The sequence below is a fragment of the Caretta caretta genome, chromosome 5 (assembly GCF_965140235.1).
Source record: "Caretta caretta isolate rCarCar2 chromosome 5, rCarCar1.hap1, whole genome shotgun sequence".
Lineage (NCBI taxonomy): Eukaryota > Metazoa > Chordata > Testudines > Cheloniidae > Caretta > Caretta caretta.
The window spans coordinates 100,886,462-100,907,025 of NC_134210.1; the positions used below are offsets into that span (position 1 = coordinate 100,886,462).

Genomic DNA, 20,564 nt, shown 5'->3' on the forward strand with positions numbered 1-20,564 from the left:
CAGGCTAAACCACTGTTGTGCTGATAGCCCTCCTAAGCCTTCACACAATTCCATCCGTGGGCCTAGAAGGACAGATAAGTTCTCCCACAATTCATTAGCAAGAATGGAGTGATTCATCTTACTGCAGCACTGAAATCTATGAGCTATCACCCCAGAAGGCCTAGAGACAAACAAGTGAATGCAAAACCGGGGTGGAGGGCGGACGGACAGATAGCTCAGTGGTTTGAGCATTGGTCTGCTAAACCCAGGGTGTGTGAGTTCAATCCTTGAGGGGGCCATTTAGGGATCTGGGGCAAAAATTGGAGATTGGTCCTGCTTTGAGCAGGCAGGGGGGTGGACTAGATGACCTCCTGAGGTCCCTTCCAACCCTGATATTCTATGATTCTATGAACCAGTGTGGGCCCAATAACGCAGGTAGGGCTTTGCACTGTAGGTCACATCCAGGCTAGGCTAGGCTAACCCAGGTACTCAGGCCTGGGTGTCAATCATGCTAGTTAATTCTCCAGTGAAGTGGTCTTAGGGCTACTTTAGGATATACCAGCTGTAGTGACCCCCTAACAGGGACAGTTCTGGCAGCCAGAGATCACCAGAATACAAGGGGACTTTTCCCTAGTCATATTCCCTGCACAAGGGGGAGCTGTGAAGGTGGATATCAATGCTGACCAGCTGAGCTGTCTTTAAGGCTACTCTGTGCATCAGGACTGGTGCAAAGCAGTTGGGTCTAGCTCTCAGTCTGGTCTGGCTCAATTAAGAATCTACACATCATCACAGATATTCTCAATAATGTCAGATTACAGTATTTCTCTTACTTTGAGACAAGCGCTTGCAGGCACTTAGATGAAAAACTGCAAATTTATGCCCTCAGGCCAAGCTGGAATTACAGTAGCTATATTGCCCTACATCATCCATCCTTTCAAAAGCATGGCAGTACTGTACAATGAGTTACAGCAAGAAATGTCTTTGAGAAGATGAGGTTAAGCAGTGTTCCATAAGACAGCGGTTCTCAACCAAGGGTCTGCAGCCCCTCAGCCAGTTTGAGGGAGCTGCAGGGCCCCATGGCTGAAGCCCAGTGCCCCAGCGTCTCTAAGGTGCTGAAACCATGAGCGGCGCCATGGGAAGCCCTGGCCCCAGCACTCCCCCTAGCACTAAAGTCCCGAGCACAACACCCCCAGTGGGGCTGAAGCCCTGAGTCCCAGCACTCTCTGTGGGGCTGAAGCTAGGAGAGGAGCCATACGGCCGAAGCCCAGCACCCCGAGCCTCAGGATTCCCTGCAGGACTAAAGCCCCGAGCCCTGGTGTCCCAGCAGAACTGAAGCCAGGAGAGGAGGCACAGTGCTGAACCCCAGTGCCCCAAGCCCTGGCACTCCCATGGGGCTGAAACCAGGAGTGGAGCTCTAGGGCTGAAGCCCATAGCCCTTAACCCCAGCGCTCTCAATGGGACTGAAGCTGGGAGCCACAGTGCTCCCTGTGGGGCTAAAGTTGGGATTGGAGCCATGGGGCTGAAGCCCGGAGCCCAGAGCTGTCCCCTCCCCCCTGGCCTGCAGCCTGGAGCCCTGAGCCGTCCAGTCTGTGGCTAAAGCCTGGAGGCTCCTATGCACCCGGTGGCTTAAGCCAGGAACCCTGAGCCCCCCTCACCCTCCGCTGGGCCTGGGAGTTTTTATAGCATGTTGGAGTGGGCCGGGGGCTCAGAAAGAAAAAGGTTGAGAACTCCTGCCATAAGAGACACATAGAAAAGACGATGGTTTCATGCTTTTTACCTGTGATTCATTCTGGGTGTGCAAGAGTAGAACGTAGCAAAATATGATGGAGGTGGCACAGGTGGTATAAAGTCCTCAGGATCTGAAATGCGGCCTTGTTCTTCAACTTCCTCTACAGACACCTGAGATTCATCCTAATCAAACACAATCTCTGTTAACCAACAAACTTCTCTACGTGGTATAATGTACAAATAAGCATGAACAGATTATATAGAAGATCTGGCTACTGGTTCTGCAGTTCTATGATCATTACTACTATATTCTATTAGATAGTGCTTTGCACTCACTTACTATGCAGGATCTTCTTGTTGCAAATATCTGCAAGTAACGCAGGGCAGCTGCTACCAAGCATACTGTGGTTGTCAGAGCATTGAGGGCACACAGAGCAAAGAGAACTTTCTGAAGAGCAAAAAGATTATGAAAGTTATACATCAAACATCTGTGAAAGTCGAGGGAGGAGGAGGAGGATGACAGTAATAATCTTTGCAATCTATATTTTGACTCAATCTTCCAGATGATCTGTGGGATCTGGCTAATTTCTAAGGGTTTATTAGGATCCACTAGGGGGCACAGAATGAAGGGGAGGGGGAAATCAGAGGAGTTTCAGGTTGCTGAAAAGAGGGTCAAATCTTCTCCAAGCAGGAGTCCTGACCCTTCTCACCAACTTGCTGTGGAAACCCTTCCCTCGTTCCTTGGGCCAGGAACTCACATGCTTTCCTAACTAGTCCAAGAACCAGGAGAGAGGAGGAGGTGCTTGACACCAGCATAGTCTGCAGATCAAGAACAAACTACACTGGAGCCAGAACAGTTCCTGGGGAAGGAAATGGGCTGGAAGTCAATGGGAATTGCTACATGGCAAACGCCAATACACTTTAATATTGTATTTTCTCCCTGGGATGTAAAGATTCTCGAAGCATTAGTTCTTTGGTGTTGCTTTCACAGTACCTTGAGTAGAAGGTGAACGGCGCTACATGACTGGACTGGGTACAGCTTCAATGCATTCTCTTTCTCTGTGCATTTGGCTGGGTGAAATTCTTCACAGCAGAAACAAATTTTGCTTTCACCCAGGTCCACCTTTAACAGTAAGAAAAATAATGTGAATTATGATTTAATTTACTGAGCAATTTCCCACAACACATCTTGATGTCTAATACACAGCTGGATATGCTCTACAATATATCTGACTTACCTAATCATATGCATACAAAATCAAATCTGCATGGTTCAGTATGCCAGTGATTTATCTATTCCATTACCGTCACATTAGATATATTTGTTTCTCTCTTATCTAAACAAATCTTTGAATTTAATAATGAAGTCTTTTGAATTTACTTTATATTTAATCACGGTCTTATTCTTCACAATCACATCAATATCTGAATGATCTCCTTTGATTCTACACTAGCAGGTTTACTTTTGGAGCAGCTAGTCTTTTTTTTAAACTAACGTGTAATCCATATTTTGTATCTGTAGTATACGCTCCCATTGGGCGGTCATTAGCACAATACTACACCAATAATAAATGTTTCGGACACCAAGAAAAATATTTCTTTCCTTGACAACCCAGTAAGATTATACCTGTGCTCTATAATTGTGTTTGGAACTTTCAGGTTCATTTTGTCACCTCAATTTCCAAGTACAAATTTATATAGGCAGCTCTCTTCAATGCTTTTAATTAACTGCCTAACTCTCCCCAGTCACAACTTTAGAGGTATTTCCCCATGTGTACCAGATCATATAGTTATCTTATGTTCAGGACATTTCTGAGCTGCAGCCTATGGTTTCTTGAAGAGATGAGCACTGAGATTCTCAATAAAGCATTTAAAATTTCTTGTCTGAATTATTCTCCTCCTCTCCAATATCTATCTCTCTCAATAGGTTGGGACTTGTGCAGACTTTGACTGCCAAACTGCTTGTAAGCACCAGAATCTGATACCATTACTCCAACTGATATGTTCTGGAAGCTGCATTGGCTTCCTGTGAAGTAAAGGATTATATGTTGTTAATAAAATCTAGGGCAGGTAGGGGATCAAAATCTTCATAAGCCCCAACATATCAACACCTATCAAATCTGTGGGATCTCCACTGTCCCATATACTTCAGTTTAGTTTAGATCATTTTGCTGTTTCTTTACATTACTGAGAGCTCTTTTGCCTTCTCCCCATCTTTCTACAGAATGCTCCCCCCTTTTATAGACATTGTTCTGAGTATCTGGTAAAACAAGTCAATTATTAATATGTAGTTTATTTGGTCTCACCTTTTAATATTTTATTTTCATGAGTTCTACTAAGTGTAATGAACTGAAAAAAGAATGCTGTCTTGTACATCATCTTAATTAAATATGATTTTCATAGTTTATAAGAATTAGGCCTGATTGCTCTTTCATGCTTCTCAGACTGCATATTCTCTCCAGATAATAAAACAAACCCTTTATCACAATCATGCTGTTATCCACTATATAAAATAAGTATATCACCCTGTCAGGATGTGCTGTTCACCAACATTTCAGAGGCAGAGGTATCTCTGGGATACCTTCCCACATTCTCTTCTAAATGTGACTGAACAGCTCCATGTTGAATCAACTTGTACTTCAGGCTGTAAAAGGCAGGACATGGCTCCTACTGTGACCAAGAAAGCCACTTCTGGGCCAGCCACAGGGGTTTGCTAAAGAGCAAGGGGCATCCTATTGCCTAAGGACTGAGCACAGTGCCTCCTCAGCATGACCAGCCCAGGGACCAACAGCCTGAACTTGGATCATATGCATGCATGGCAGCCCTGATGTGGCCAATGCAATGACTGTTTCAACAACACACTTTTAAATATTTCCCCTAGTCCTATAGCTATTAAGATTTGTGTCTGAGACTTTTCAATAGCCAATTTTATTTATTTTAAACTAGTTTTAAAGAGCTCTACCCAGTGATATTGTGACACTGGTAAATCAAGTGCCAGCTCTGGCCAAGGCCATAGGTGCTGGCTAAGAACTAACAAACTCGTAGCTGGAAACCAAACCAGCTCACCTGTATGTTAGTTTTGGTCAAAATAGGTATGTTTTATAAGAACGAATTTAGTGTTTAGACTCTGTGAAATGCTTGTGAATTGCTGCATGCATTAATCTCACTTGGAATGGCTGTATTCCATGCTATAAGGAAATATATCACATGGTTAAAGTTAAGCATATGCTTAAGTGTTTTGCTGAATCAAAGCTTAAGTCAATATGTATTATTTTTATTTTTGCTATTCAGTGGTTGCACTTGACAACATCTTGATTTGCTGCATAGATTAATCTATCAGCACACTTAGAAATCCAGCAATGCCAGCTGCAGTATGTGATATGTAGTCAAGGAGTTACCAAGTCTGCTCACCAGATCACATCTTGGTACACTGGACACAAACTGAGCGCCTTGACATCCTAGAATAAATCCAGCCAGGTTCAAGAGAACACACACAACAGACAGCAAAACAAACAGGTTAACCTGAAACAGAAAAACATAGTTAACAGCAATGGAAAAAAGATAATGAAGTGAACTATAGTGAACTAATAAGTAAACTAATCCTGGCCATATTGAAGTCAAGGGCAAAACTCCCATTGACTTCAGTGGGGCTAGGATTTCATCCCTGCTTTCTTGTCAAAAAGGACTGACCTTGTCAATTATTTTGGACATGAACTTTGAGCAAAACTTGTTGTCTATCCCTTTTTCCTCAGAGTCTGTACAGCAGCAGACTATATGCCCTGCAGGTCAAGTACAGAGACCTATAGGTACAGTAATATTCTCTTATTAGTACTGCAAGAAATAGTTAGTTACTTTGGTGTTTAGTGCAATTTAAAAGAGCTGAAGGAGCTTTTGAACCAGTTTTAAAAGGTTATTTTCTACTGGTGAGAGAGAGAGATATTTTCAGTTGATTCCTGCAAATTGTCTAAAAGCCCTAGAAGGCCAGCACCCTGACTAGTTGAAAGATGTTCCTGCAGGTGAAAAGAGTGATTTGTAGAGTTCCCAACTTCCATTTTAGATTAGCCTCTCAACACAACTGGCTCATCAGGAAATTTGAGGCGGAAACATCTTGCAGCACCATTTATTCAACATGGGCAATTTTCAAAACTGTTTTGCAGGGCAAATACTTCAAAGTATCTGACGTAATACAACTAGGAAACAGACACATTCAAAGAATTTCAATTCTAATATTTTATTTCCCCTCTACTACCAAAAATAGAATCCCTCCATTCACGTAACAGACAATGCTTCTGATCTGTAAAACCATCATAAGAACATAAGAAAAAATCATCTATTTGTTTTCCACCCCAATACTGAATTGATTTAAACATTACTTGTAACTAACTCATTACTAAGAGCTGTGTTGAATCAATACCCACTTCCTATACATTCATCAAGGTTACCCGAATTACCTCAACTCAAAACTGAATCAGAGAACATGAAAAACACACAGTCATCTTATACAAAATATGCTTTTAAATTCCAGTTGCTACAGGAACACTGGAAACCTAGCCAATTTAATAAATGAGTTAAAAGTAGTTCCATGTAAAATACCTGCCCTTGAGACCGCCTGCCAATTTTTATAGTATTACATTTGAATTTTCCTATTTTTCATTCCACTGTTGCCATGTGAAACACACACAGCCACGAAGCAAAACTGACTCATTACACTGGGAAAACAAAGTGACTCTACAAAAAAGGGTTGTTCCGAAAAAGAATTTAGGTACCTAATGCCATTCTAATCCAATATTTAGACCCTCAAAATCCCTGCTCTGCTGCCACCTAACCCTGTAAGCTCCTAAAGTCCCTAGGCTCTTAAGTTTCCAGGGATAAAGTCCCTTAAGCACCTAAAAATCTACCCTGGGACATAAGCACAGCCACCTCAGTCCAGGCACCTCGCTCACACCTAAGCCCCTATGGGATCCTCAAACTAGGCATCGCCTCACCTACTTCACCTGCAAGGCCTGATACAGGAGACATGCTCAGAGGCTGCCTAACAAATCAGGCTCCAAACAAAACAGCCAGAGGAGGTGGTGATGGTGGTGCTGCAGCCACTCCACTTATAACCTTTAGCCCAGTGGTTAGAGCATTTACCCAGGATGTAGGAGACATGTATTTGGTTTCCCTCTCTGCCTAATGTGGAACAGGGATTTAAAGGCATGTCTCCCACTTTGCAGGTGAGTGCCCTGACCACAGGGCTATAGGGTGTTCTGGGGCAGGTCTGTCTGGGTCTTGCACATCCTGGGTCATTACGCTGACCATTGGGCTAAAAGTTACAAGGAGGAGGGCACCACCACCTATTGTTTTTAGCAAGAAAGGGTTTCGGCACCTTACTCCAGGAGAGGCTTCATGGCTGTGAATCTCAAGCAGAGATAGGTGTCTCACTCCAACCTGGATTTAAGTACCTCAGGCCTTTTAAAGTGTGGGGCGTAGGTACACTCCTCTCTTCAGCACTTCCTATTGGCTAGCTTAGGCAAACCCACACCCAACTCACCGGCTTCTGTGAATCCTATTCTTAGGCAGCTAATTCTCCCCATGCATTCTCTAGGCAGCCTGGGCACCTAACTCAGGACTGCAGATTCCACTAGGTAGCAGGGCACCTAAAAGTTAAGCATTACAACACTGAGTCTAAGTGCCCTTTGTGCATCTAACCCAGAGTGCTGTCAAATATATACACACACACAAAAGAGGGAAAATGCCAAATAAAACTATCCCTTAAAATGGGGTGATCTACAGCAAGTTAAAAAAAAGAAAGTGGAAGCGGTGTCACTTAAGAACCTTTTTGTGAAATGCGTCCATCTAAAGTGAGGTCATTCAGGTTCAATTGCTTTTATTAAAAAAATAAAGAAACAAATGACATATGCTTCAAGGAAAAATCTCCAAAAATCAAGAATTAAGGTTTCTTAAAGAAATAATAATAGTTAGCACCTAAATATCACTTTTCAGCCATAAATCTCAAGACACTTTACAAAGGGAGGCAAGTATCATTATTCCCTTTTAACAGATGGGGAAACTGAGGCCCTGAGGGATGACGTTACTTGCCCATGGTGACAAGCCATGAAAGACCTCAGAGCAAGGTCAAAAGGAGAAAAGAGGAGGTGAAACAGAATTCATTTTCCTCTTCAAGCTCAGATACAGCAGATATTCTACCCCACGAACAAAAACATTCCCAGTGATCTACAAGCCTCAGATGAAAACCATGCCAATTTCCTGGAGCAACTAATGGACCGGCTGTTCAGCATGGTACTGGAATCTGCCAGGATTCATTGTCTTCAGTGACCTTAACTTCGACACGGACAATGCCAAGGATACATTAGTACTCAGTTGCTTATTCTGCATGGAATCCATCACATCTTAGTCAGTAAAAGCTTAACCCTTTCCTCCTAGTTTCAAATGCAGGTTTCCAGTTTCAGAAGGAGTAACGAAATAGAGAAGTTAAAAACAATAATTAAGGATCAGTCAAAGAGAGAAATCTTACTCTGTTACATATACAAAAAAAGCATACCAGCATGTACTTTGGAAAGTCTTCTCAGTAAATCCTAGTTTACATGGAGACAGCTCTGGTCTGGGTTTTGTTACGTACATAGAATCTTCTTATGACTACAGAAACTAGCTACTGTACCCAATCTAAAACAGTGAGGCGTTCAGTTTATCCGGGCTGGAATTATGACGTTCACTAACATAGTCACCTGCATGTAGAAATAAGAGTTTATCAAAGCTGGTCCAGAGAGGAAGCAACTCTCACCTCCTCCTGCTCCCTGCAGAGCTTGGTGTATATTACTCACTGTAATGCTCCATCCATTTTGCAAGCACAACAAAAAGGGTGCACTCCAAAAGCCAATGTCCTATATGTTTTTTGTTTTTCTTTTTCAGATGAATGAGCATCTCTTGGTGAGAAGGAGCATCAGGAAGCATTTTAATCTTGGAGATAGTGAAGTTTGACTGATAAGTTCCAGAAAGATATTTGAAATGTACCCTCACTTCTTAATTACTTCTTGGCTTAGTACATGACCATAATTTGACTTGGGTTAAAGGTGGATCGGAGCAAATTTTTGAAAGTGCCAAGACACTTAACTAATTGATTACAATTTTCAAGCAAATTATTCTATGACTGTTTACTGCTAAATTTAACTTGGACTATGCATCTACCCAAGGAAGAAAGAAGCCCTTTATATGGGCTAACTGGATCTCAGTACACAATGGTAAGTAGGGCTATGAATCAAACCCAGGTAGCCCCCCTTTCTCTGCAGTCAGAGAAGGCAAATTTATTTGAATAAAGGAGAGTTAACATATGGAAAACACTGTTGAAGATAAACAAGCTATTTTAAAAGTCAAAATACATAGGGACCAAGTTTGAACTGCAGTGATAAAAATAGAAACATGCCAAATTCTGGCGTCAGCTGCATGCCCAGTTTGGTCTACTGCCCTTAATCCTTTTAGTACTAGATATGTATGGATTGTACAAAGCTATGAAAAGTGTTGTGGTACTTTTGCATGAATTAGACTATATGAAAATAAAATGCATTATATTAAGGCCTTGGTTGAATGATTTTTCCAGCAAAAAAGAACATACACACACAGGATGGATCTAAATTTTCTCAGCCAATGAGGCTGGTTCTGCTGTCACTGAAGTCTATGTGAGTTTGGCCACTGGCTTCAACAAGAGCAGGAAGAGGCCAAGTAACAGAAATAACTTACAAGATAACGCCATAACCCCACAATTCACCGTGCACAGGTAGACTGCTTTCACTGACTTTCACACACACACAACATATTGCTGGATCAGGCCCCAAACAAGCACGCTGACAGTAAATGAAACAAAAATACTTCTTTCATAATCATTAAATATTATACCAGTGTAAACGATACACATCCTTGTTAGGAAAATAAGTCAATGTGTTCATTTTCCTTCAGATACACAGCTGCAAAGCAAGCACTAATTTTATAATTTTGCTAATTTTCCCATCAGCCATGGGAACTATTGAGAGATTATACAGAAATTTGTGATAAAGCTCAAGACAAAAAATACTAATTTAGAAGTATAAAATAAATAATTTATTTTAAAAGCAATATTATGCCATATTTTAGATGCAGTAGCCAGACTCCTAAAATCAATTGGTGAAGGGTATTTTTTTTTAAGTGTGGAATAATTTGAGTATATAAAAATAAGTTCAAACTACATGTAAAATATTTTAGTGTGTCATACATCTAAATTATATTTATTATTGCACATAGGAATCAGTCCTGCAGCTTTTATCTGAACCTAACTCCCTTTGATATCAATAGGCATTCTGGATGGCAGAGGAGGAAGGAGTCAGATTTATACTGACCTAATTTAGTAATATCTGCTTCCTAAACGCAGATGAACACAGAGCACAAACACACTTCACCCTTTCCCCCAGTACTACAAATATTTACACATATGCTTAAGTCTGAGCACCTACTCCTGCTTAAAAGTTAAGTGCTTGCATAGGCATTTGCAGGATTGGGGCCTATGTCCATAGCTTCCATTTTCACTGCTTATCCCTCCAGTTAGGTCTCCAGCAGCCCCTGCCTCAGCAGGTGAGCAAGCAGGGAATCAAGGACCTCTAAAGCTGAGCACATTTGAAATGGAAATCACTGACTGGCACTACATACAGTAGCATACGATGCCATTTTTACAGTCATTTTTTAGAAGAACCGTAATGTGTTTGGTGAAGTGGCCTGGATCAGTTACAGCCACCCAGTTTGCATCTATACTGTTAATTTCTTCTCCCTGGGCATAGGACTTAATATTTATTTTTACTGAATCTCCCTCCATTGCCTGCAGCTCTAATCTTTCCAGGTCACTTAGCAGTTTGGTTTTGTCCTCTCATGTGTCTGTAATCCCTCCAATTGCAGTGTCATCTGTATATTTGAACACAGGCTTGTTTTTTCCTTGAGAAAATCGAAACAATAAGATTGACAAAGCAGCCACATAATATGCAGAGATGTGTGTGATTCTAGCAGTTTATTGTAGTTGCTCGACAAGCCAAGGAAAAGTCTTAGAAAGCATCCTGGACAGGACTGCAACTAACACTATGCATCACTGCTTGAAAATGGATAGATGCTTTCACCAATAGGACACAGACAGCTACAGGGATCATTTGAAAGTGCTGCATAAAGCACCATTGGTCTATGGGCCATAGATAAAAAACGACTGGCTAAACATAAGCAGTAAAGAGAGAGAGAGAGAGAGAGCGCGCGCGCACGTAAGGACAGAGGACCATGTTGCCACGACCAGTGTGACGCGTTAGAGATGGGTGTTGACCACATTGCTTGTCTGTTACCAAACCAGCTGAGCCACTGATGTGATTTTAGAAAAAAACACTTCAGTTAAAGGTCAAATGTAAGACCTCATGGGAGGAAGAAGCTCATGACAGGAAGGAATAGTTTCCATAAAGATGTGAGCGATGCCTAACTCAGTACTGTGGAAGCCAACATCTCCTGCCAACTTTGGGGGAAATAACCCCCCACAAAACAGGAAAACCACTCGTCAAATGCTAAAAACTGAATTGCAAAGATGTTTGGTGACTGAGCCTAAGAACTGAAAGACTTGAAGCTAAAATCACAGTATGTTTCAGACTACCAAAGCATCCTCACTGATATACCATTGAAGGCCTTGCCTACTCTACAAATAGGCCCATCTCCAGAAGTCACCTACTACAGGACAGGCCTAACAAAGAAAATAACAGAACGCCACTAGCCGTCACCTTCAGCCCCCAACTAAAACCCCTCCAACGCATTATTAAGGATCTACAACCTATCCTGAAGGATGACCCAACACTCTCACAAATCTTGGGAGACAGGCCAGTCCTTGCCTACAGACAGCCCCCCAACCTGAAGCAAATACTCACCAACAACCACATACCACACAACAGAACCACTAACCCAGGAACCTATCCTTGCAGCAAAGCCCGTTGCCAACTGTGCCCCCATATCTATTCAGGGGACACCATCAAAGGGCCTAATAACATCAGCCACACTATCAGAGGCTCGTTCACCTGCACATCCACCAATGTGATATATGCCATCATGTACCAGCAATGCCCCTCTGCCATGTACATTGGTCAAACTGGACACTCTCTACGTAAAAGAATAAATGGACACAAATCAGATGTCAAGAATTATAACATTCATAAACCAGTCAGAGAACACTTCAATCTCTCTGGTCACGCAATCACAGACATGAAGGTCGCTATCCTACAACAAAAAAACTTCAAATCCAGACTCCAGCGAGAAACTGCTGAATTGGAATTCATTTGCAAATTGGATACTATTAATTTAGGCTTAAATAGAGACTGGGAGTGGCTAAGTCATTATGCAAGGTAGCCTATTTCCCCTTGTTTTTTTCTACCCCCCCCCCGACATTCTGGTTAAACTTGGATTTATGCTGGAAATGGCCCACCTTGATTATCATGCACATTGTAAGGAGAGTGGTCAGTTTGGATGAGCTATTGCCAGCAGGAGAGTGAGTTTGTGTGTGTGGGGGGGGGGGGGTGAGAAAACCTGGATTTGTGCTGGAAATGGCCCACCTTGATTATCATGCACATTGTAGGGAGAGTGGTCACTTTGGATGAGCTATTACCAGCAGGAGAGTGAGTTTGTGTGTGTATGGGGGTGGGGGGGTGAGAAAACCTGGATTTGTGCTGGAAATGGCCCACCTTGATTATCATGCACATTGTAAGGAGAGTGGTTGCTTTGGATAAGCTATTACCAGCAGGAGAGTGACTTTTTGTGTGTGTGTTTTTTTGAAAAAAGGGGGTGGGGGGGTGAGAAAACCTGGATTTGTGCTGGAAATGGCCCACCTTGATTATCATACACATTTTAAAGAGAGTGGTCACTTTGGATGGGCTATTACCAGCAGGAGAGTGAGTTGGGGGGGGGGGGGAGGCGGAGGGTGAGAAAACCTGGATTTGTGCTGGAAGTGGCCCAACTTGATGATCACTTTAGATAAGCTATTACCAGCAGGAGAGTGGGGTGGGAGGACGTATTGTTTCATGGTCTCTGTGTATATAATGTCTTCTGCAGTTTCCACAGTATGCATCCGATGAAGTGAGCTGTAGCTCACGAAAGCTCATGCCCAAATAAATTGGTTAGTCTCTAAGGTGCCACAAGTACTCCTTTTCTTTTAACATAGTTGTAGTGTGTATAGGAGCTAGCTTTTTATTTATTCTTTTACTATGTTCCCCATCTGTGCTAAAGCTTGGGTTGTATTGCGATCTCCATGATTCAGGATCACAAGCAGCTCCCATCTAAACAGTAGAATGGGGGAGGGGGACAGGACAACTGTGCTGCAAATTTGTAACTGAATGTTAATCAGTTCACTCAGCACTAGGTATTCCCTCATGGCCAGGTATGGCATAACAGCTCTGTCCCTGGGTCAGCACCCCCTGCCAATGGTCACTACAGCACAGTGGGAGTTTCTCTGTCAGTAACTCAGCCCTCCAACCAGGTTACCATCTTAAGTCTACCCATTCTGGGGTCACCACTGTCCAAACTTAAAAGTCTAAAAATGTCTTTATCAGAAACAAAATCCTTCCACCCAATCTGAGCAATTCCTCAGCCTGTCTTTGGCTTAGCCTTTAGCTCCCTTGATGGGCTCAATATCCCTTGCAGTAGGCTTGTACACCCCCTTCTTTGGGGCTGGTAGGGAAACACAGTACCACCTTCTATGCTGGATTCTAGCCCAGGGCCCTGTACTGACCAGATAGGTCTGTTCCTTTACCTGTGCTCCAGTTTTTCCCTGCACTACTTCCTACCTAGCCTCTTAAGATCTCTTCTGGGTCTCGCAATCACTTCCCGGGTTAGTCAAGGTCTCTTCCCAGGCCTCCCTGCCTGGAAAGCTTTCCTTCCTGCTCCAAGTTTCCTATCAAGCTCTCACTCCAGCTCATTATCATCACTTAAGCCTAGCTCTCCTTCCCATTATTGTATTCACCTTCTGCTCTTTGTGGCAAGTTGTCTGTTTTCCCGCAGGTGGGGCTCATTCTGTGATCAAGTTGTCTTAGCACCAGGCTTTCCAGCCCCTAGGATAAGCCACCCTGTCACACAGGGTACCCCTCACAGTTCTGTTTATAGTATAGATGGGGCCTAAGAAACCTGTGTCAAATTTATCCTCATTTGGTCACATACAAATAAAACACCGAGGCAGTGACATTTACCTAAACGTGTGTATAGAAAGGAGAGTTAGGAAAAATATGTGCTACTTTATAAGATTGCCTAAATATTGCTAAGTGATAACGAGCTGCAGAAGCAGAATAATACAATCAGTCAGTAGGAAATAAAGATTTATTTTATTAATATGAAAAGCATAAGCCCAAATAGCTCTTTGGACAATTTTTAATTACTACATCTGAGAGCTTCTAATCTACCAGTACATCAAATTAAACAATGTCATCACCTTTAACATTTGGTTTGGAAGCTTCAAGACAACTGCAGTACTTGTTTTTCAGGAAGAAGAGAGAATTTTAAAAGCATTTAAAATGGTAGACTATTATCTGAAGAAATAGCAGCTCGAAGCATAGTTATGCATAAAAAGAAAGATGATGATAAGCTTTTAGCTCATGAGCATGAGAGAGGGTTTTAATGTTGACACAGCTATAGAAGTAAGAATAATGATCATCATTAGCCCAACAACAACTAATGTTATAACTATTCCACACTGTCCCAAATCTTTTCACATACATGGTTCAAATGCTAACATAAACTGGTGATGTAATACAACCCCTGGCAATTCAAAGCATATACCTGAGACTGTCCTGATTTCTGAAATGGTACTGGTGTCCAATCCAAAAACTATCTACTGACAATGTATGAAATCAATCCATCTGCACTAAAGAACCCATATGGTATGAATGTTGATTCTTTTTGAACCATTAACTGTCTGTCCTGGATCTTGGGGAGAGGGGAGGAGATCACACTTCAATAAAACATACACATATACAAAAATGAAAAATACTGAAGAGCCATACTTGTTATGAATGTAAATAAAAGGGTAAATGTGCTGATTCAGTGCTCAGGTACAACAAGAAATCATCCATGTAAGCTATAGAAAGGAGAATGTGAAAGAAGGATTAGACAGTAGAAGAGAAGGAGATAATAAGGAGCTATAGTAGACCTCAACTGCTGTAATCATTTTTTTCAGATACAGAAACACCAAGCTCCTTACAGCACTGAAATTCTTAAAGACAGATGTCAAGTATCAGGGCGTAGCCGTGTTAGTATGCACCCACAAAAACAACAAGGATTCCGGTGGCACCTTAAAGACTAATAGATTTATTTGAGCATAAGCTTTCGTGGGTAAAAACCCCACAGTGGGGTTTTTACCCACGAAAGCTTATGCTCAAATAAATCTGTTAGTCTTTAAGGTGCCACCGGAATCCTTGTTGTTTTTTTTAAGACAGATGGTATTTATATTTATTTTTAAACAAAGTTAGTGCGTGTGTAAACTGCCAGATTGAGAGCCCTAGATACTGAACTTCTTTATTTATTCACAGAACTGGTACGACATAGACAGTAGCAGAGCAAGTTACACACTGTCCCACCAACGTGAGAAAGTAACTCACTCTACATACCTATTCAGTCCTTGGCCTGTCTTCCTAGACACCAACAGAGCTGGACTGAGACCACCCCACTTTACACAGCCCACCAAAAAAGTGTCACGTGGCACTTTTGGTTACTCTTGTCCTGAAACAGCGATCTAGTGATGAAAGGCTTCATATCCCATTTCCAGGCCCCTGAGACATCAAGACCCACAGACACGAAGAGCACTTGAGTTATTATATCTAGGTACAGCTTACATACCCTGTACATTTATTTACTTCTGTCAAAAGAGTGTGATATCTTAATTTCTTAAATATCTGTAGCAGAACAAAATCGGATTATATAAGACAGTAGTACTTAGGGTGACCTCTCCGCTGTAGTAGTAGTCACCGGTATATTACAGCTGAGTGATCAGTCCTGAAACCACTCCCTTTACAGAAACTTGAATAGCATTACCCACAAATGATATACTCTGCTGGAGTGCTGATAAAGCAGAGTGGAAAAAATATAGGGCCAGGAAACAACATGGGATACAAAGATTTGAATGGTTATTCTAAACCTATAACTTCTTTTAGGAAATACCTACATGAATGTGAAAAGCTCTATAAAAATTACAATAGTATTGCTTCCTCTCAGTGTAGTCCCGTAACTCCTATTCCTGCTAACAAGAGCTGTGTGCACAGAGAGAATAATATACCCCTTTGTGTGCATTGATCATGCATTCAATAATTCCAGCGTTTTTTAAAGGGGAAGGAAATTAACCTCGTTATCAGTATCTCTGTTATATCAAGAGCATCTTGTGACATTTCCCTTACAACACATTTTAGCAGATACATACCAAAAGTACCACTGGTCTCTTCCACGTGGTTAATCCTATGATTCCCGACAAGATCACCTACAAGAACAAAAAAACGATTATGCAAGACTGAACCGCCATGTTGGCAGAGCCCAATTACAGCCCTCATCACCCAACACTAATACATTGAAAGACGCTGTTAACTTTAGAGTTCTAGAAGGAACTCCTTGTTTAAGAGAATGGGTCTGACTCTCCTCTCACATAGGAGTAACTCCACTGACTTCAGTAGAAATATACCAGTGTAACCCTGCCATAAATGGGTGGAGAATCAGAGCCAATGTTGATAAGACACTTCACTTATAATAATGTCTTACCAAATAACAATCAGATTTTTTCTCATTGTCCTTCTTTTTATTTTTTAGTCCATATACACAACTTTCCAGAAATGTACACAACATTTTTTCCTAAATTTTCAGTAAACTCAACCTCCTCAGCGGACTACAAAGCAACATTTCCACTAACTTAGACCCCTATCCAGCAAGCCGCTTACACACATGTATAATTTTAAATATGTGGGTAATCCCATTATCTTCAAAGTTATGGTCATGTTCAATCGTTTTGCTGGAGGGGAGCCAAAAGACAAAGAAATGTCTGTATTAGGTTGCCTTATTTTACCATTTAATTCAGTATTTCAATCAAGAGAACAACTCTGAAGGAACTATGGCTAAAATTTATAGATACATATATACATAGCTTGTTCCATTCAGTCAGATCAGGAATAAATCCTGCTGTAGAACTGAGAGGACAACACATTTTAATGACATATTATCAGGGGTATGGGTAGATGTGTGGGGGGGAAACTTAGGGCAGAACAGATCTTCGGCTGTGCCCTGTAGACAAAGGAAACTTGCTGCAATTTACAGTTAATGGCCCATATCTTCAAAGTATTTTAGGCTCCTATCTCCTATTGAAATCAATAGAAGCTAGAAGCCTACATTCCTTTGAGGATCTGGGCCAATGTGACTAGGTTAATGAACATAGAACTTCAAGATGATAGCCTGCACCAGAAAAGGGTAGGCTAGAGCAAATCTGCACCCATTAGCATTTTTAAATAAGTAAATCCCTTCTATAACTCCAATGACTTCTGGTCTGGTGATGAATCTGGCCTAGCACGTGTGCATACATGATTTGACCAAAACCCCCATTGACATTACCATTCCTCTTTCAAAACTACATACATAACTTTGCATTTTTGTAACAAAATAGTTTGTGAATTATCTAAGTGCAAAATAATCATGTGATGCTATAATTAAAGTACATCACTGATGTCTGTCACAGTTCAGGGCAACTGAACTTGTATTACCATCCATGGTCCAGCATGGGCATCTACTTTTAGGGTCCTGGTTTCCCAGCCGATATCTCTCTAGGGTAGAGACACACATCTCACTCCTTTCTGACTCGAGTATTTCGAGGCTGCATGGTTCCCTGCCTACACTGTGAATCACGAAAGCTTATGCTCAAATAAATTGGTTAGTCTCTAAGGTGCCACTAGTACTCCTTTTCTTTTTGCGAATACAGACTAACACGGCTGCTACTCTGAAACCTGTGAATTTCCCAGAAAGTCAGACTGCTTAAGTATGCCTGCTTTGCTTTTCTCTTCAGATGCTACGAACAGCAGAATTGCCCACAGTTATAAGGCACCACACAGCTTTTCCTAAGCAAGCACATTTATTCTCAAGATGAAAGCATAGTAGAGAAAACATTAAAACAATAAAAGAACCTACACACATGCTAATAACTTTATCAGAGATTACTACAACCCCAGCAAGGACTCTAGTAGGAGACAGTCCTTCAAACCCCACCAAGGGACTTTTCTGTGATTACAAGTTCATAACTGCCTTGGCTTACAACAAGCATACATATGAACAGGTCAAGTCCTTCCAACCCTTCCCAGGAAGGATTGGGGCCTCTCTTGAACAGAAGGTCCTGTCCACTTGCTGGATCAGAAAGCAGGCCCTGAGTCGGTTTAAATTCAGGCTATTTATCCAAAAGTCCTTTCTCAAGAGAATCCAGTTTGAATCCCTATATGCAAACCTTTCCAGGTGGTTGTACTTCTCAGGAGATGTTACAACCCAAGTGAATTTGCTGTCACTATTTTTAGTTCCTGGAGGCCTGTGGTCCACCTTCCTCATGAAAGTACATACAATATTTGACCCACAGTGATACATAACTTAAATCGTTCAGGTTTGTCCGGGATATTGCAGGAAATTGCCATAACTGTCACAATGTCAACGGGTGTTTTGCCTTAGTAAAGATTGAATGATTGGTTTAATATCTATTACAACTTTGAGGCATCTGATTAAATAGCCTTACTCATAGTTTTCCTGTGCTGTGGTTTAATAAAGCATCATGATTAGAATGTTATAGTCACAGATGAGAAGGCATCCATATCCTAACTCCCTAACTGTAGTTGCTTATGACTTTTTTAAAGAATTATCTTTGGGATAAAATTTCTCATGCCTGCTGCGAGCCCTGAAACAATGATTTTGGGTAATTTCATAGTCGAATGTAATGTCGTTTTGGAGCTGTAGGAACATGAGGGAAAAGGCATTTTTCCACTGAGCAATGGATCACATATTTATTCTGCACTAGAGTAATTCAAAACTTAATTTGTTATATAAGTGCAAGCTTGATATATATGCAGTCCTAAGTAGGACACTGTTTTAGCCATATTTGAAGCAATCTGGTTTTGAACTATATTAATAAAGTTACAGGTGTTTAAAAGGAGGTATAGTGAGCATGGACAGTGCATTTGTTTCCTTACTGCAGGGTCTAAGGCTGTGAATACCTACAGGGGTAAACATGTGAAAGACTACACATACATGTATATGGGAAGGTTAGAGTTGAAGGGATCTTCATCAGGTTTCCACAGTAAACTTGTCTCTATTCCTTTACACGTAATACTTACAATATGGGCTTTCATGCCCTAGTAGAAATTGCTAATTAAAAACACTTGCACAGAAAAAGTGAAGTTTAAATAGAAATCAACAGCAGTAATAACTTGCGTTACTGTCCATAATAAAATCCTAATTCTCTCCCCCTTACAGTTTTTCTAGGAATATCACTATTTATTTCTCCAGTCTTATCAGAGTAGCAGTATTAAAATGCAGGAAAATGCTGCATGCAATATGTGCATATACTATTACAGGTGGGAAGTGTTGTTTCTTATTGTATACAAGGTTTGATAGACTGATTAAGATTTTATAAGGAAAAACATTTAAAATAATCAGCTATAAAATGTCAATTTGGCCTCCTCTTTATATTTGTTTATTTTTCTGTAATAATCTATTTGTTAGGATTTGTGCTGCTACTGAAGAAAGATCTATAGACAACAGTATTAAATATTATTTATATTACTATTTATTATTTCTGCAAGACAAAATAGTGTTCTAGCTTCTTTACTGAACAAATAAAAATATATAGCTTCTGATAACTGAATTGTAAATTGTCAATGAAGGGTGTAATTTGTTATAAAAGTAATTTTATACTTAGCATATATATAGCACCTTTTACCTGAAGATTTCAAAGTGCTTTACAAACATTAATGAACACTCTTGATGACACACCTCTGAGATAAGGAATTATTAATCTTCCTATTTTACAGACAGGGAAACTGACACATAGCGAGATTAGGTGGCTTGCTGAATGTCACACTGCAAGTCAGAAGCAGAACTAGAACAGAACCCAAGCATCCTGACTACCATTTCCCTGCTCTAAGCACCTAGGCCCCAATCTTTCAAGAAGCTCTGTGTGGGAAGATCCCTGCACCCATTTGGAACACGGTAAGAGTCAATAAGGCATTGCAAGGGTCTGGCTACGTAAAGCTCCTTGTAGGATTAGGGCCTGAGATCACACTTTGCAAGTCTTGTTAAATTCAATAAATCTTCTACAATAAAAGAGAGGAGCTAATCCCTTAAATCCAACATTTATGCTGAAAAGCCTAACACCCTATGAATGTTAGCAGTAACAGACAATTAATTATTATTATGTATGATGTGCCTAAAATGTCTGAGGCACTTTACAAAACAACTAGAAGACACAGTCTCTGCCATAGAGAGCTACATAGATGGATACATTAGACAAGATATATAGATTCATAGATTCCAAGGCCAGAAGGGGCCATTGTGATCATCTAGTCTGACCTCCTGTGTAACACAGGCCATAGAATTTCCCCAAAAATATGTTAGCTAATAGATTAGCTAGCGAGAGAATAGATTGCTTAGATTGTTCTGACATGTAATAGCTAAGAGATTAGCTAGATTGATCAAATGTGGTAGCTAATAGCTTGATGGCTCTGATACATAACAGATTAGACATGTGACGGTTTATAGAGTAGCTAGACAGATCACAGATTTGAGCGATCAGATATGTGATAGCTAATAGATTAGCTAGATGGATCATA

At 41.0% G+C, this 20,564-nt stretch overlaps 1 protein-coding gene across 1 annotated transcript in view; it reads right to left on the reverse strand.

Annotated features, from left to right (window-relative positions):
• Nucleotides 1-20,564, reverse strand: part of ENTREP1 (endosomal transmembrane epsin interactor 1) — a 44,681-nt gene that overhangs the window by 23,350 nt on the left and 767 nt on the right. The window contains exons 2-6 of the mRNA XM_048851729.2: nt 16,145-16,201; nt 5,119-5,229; nt 2,702-2,830; nt 2,048-2,155; nt 1,757-1,890 (exon numbers count right to left, since the gene is read on the reverse strand). Of these exons, the coding sequence (XP_048707686.2) occupies nt 1,757-1,890; nt 2,048-2,155; nt 2,702-2,830; nt 5,119-5,229; nt 16,145-16,201 (539 nt within the window). The remainder of the gene's footprint in view (nt 1-1,756; nt 1,891-2,047; nt 2,156-2,701; nt 2,831-5,118; nt 5,230-16,144; nt 16,202-20,564) is intronic.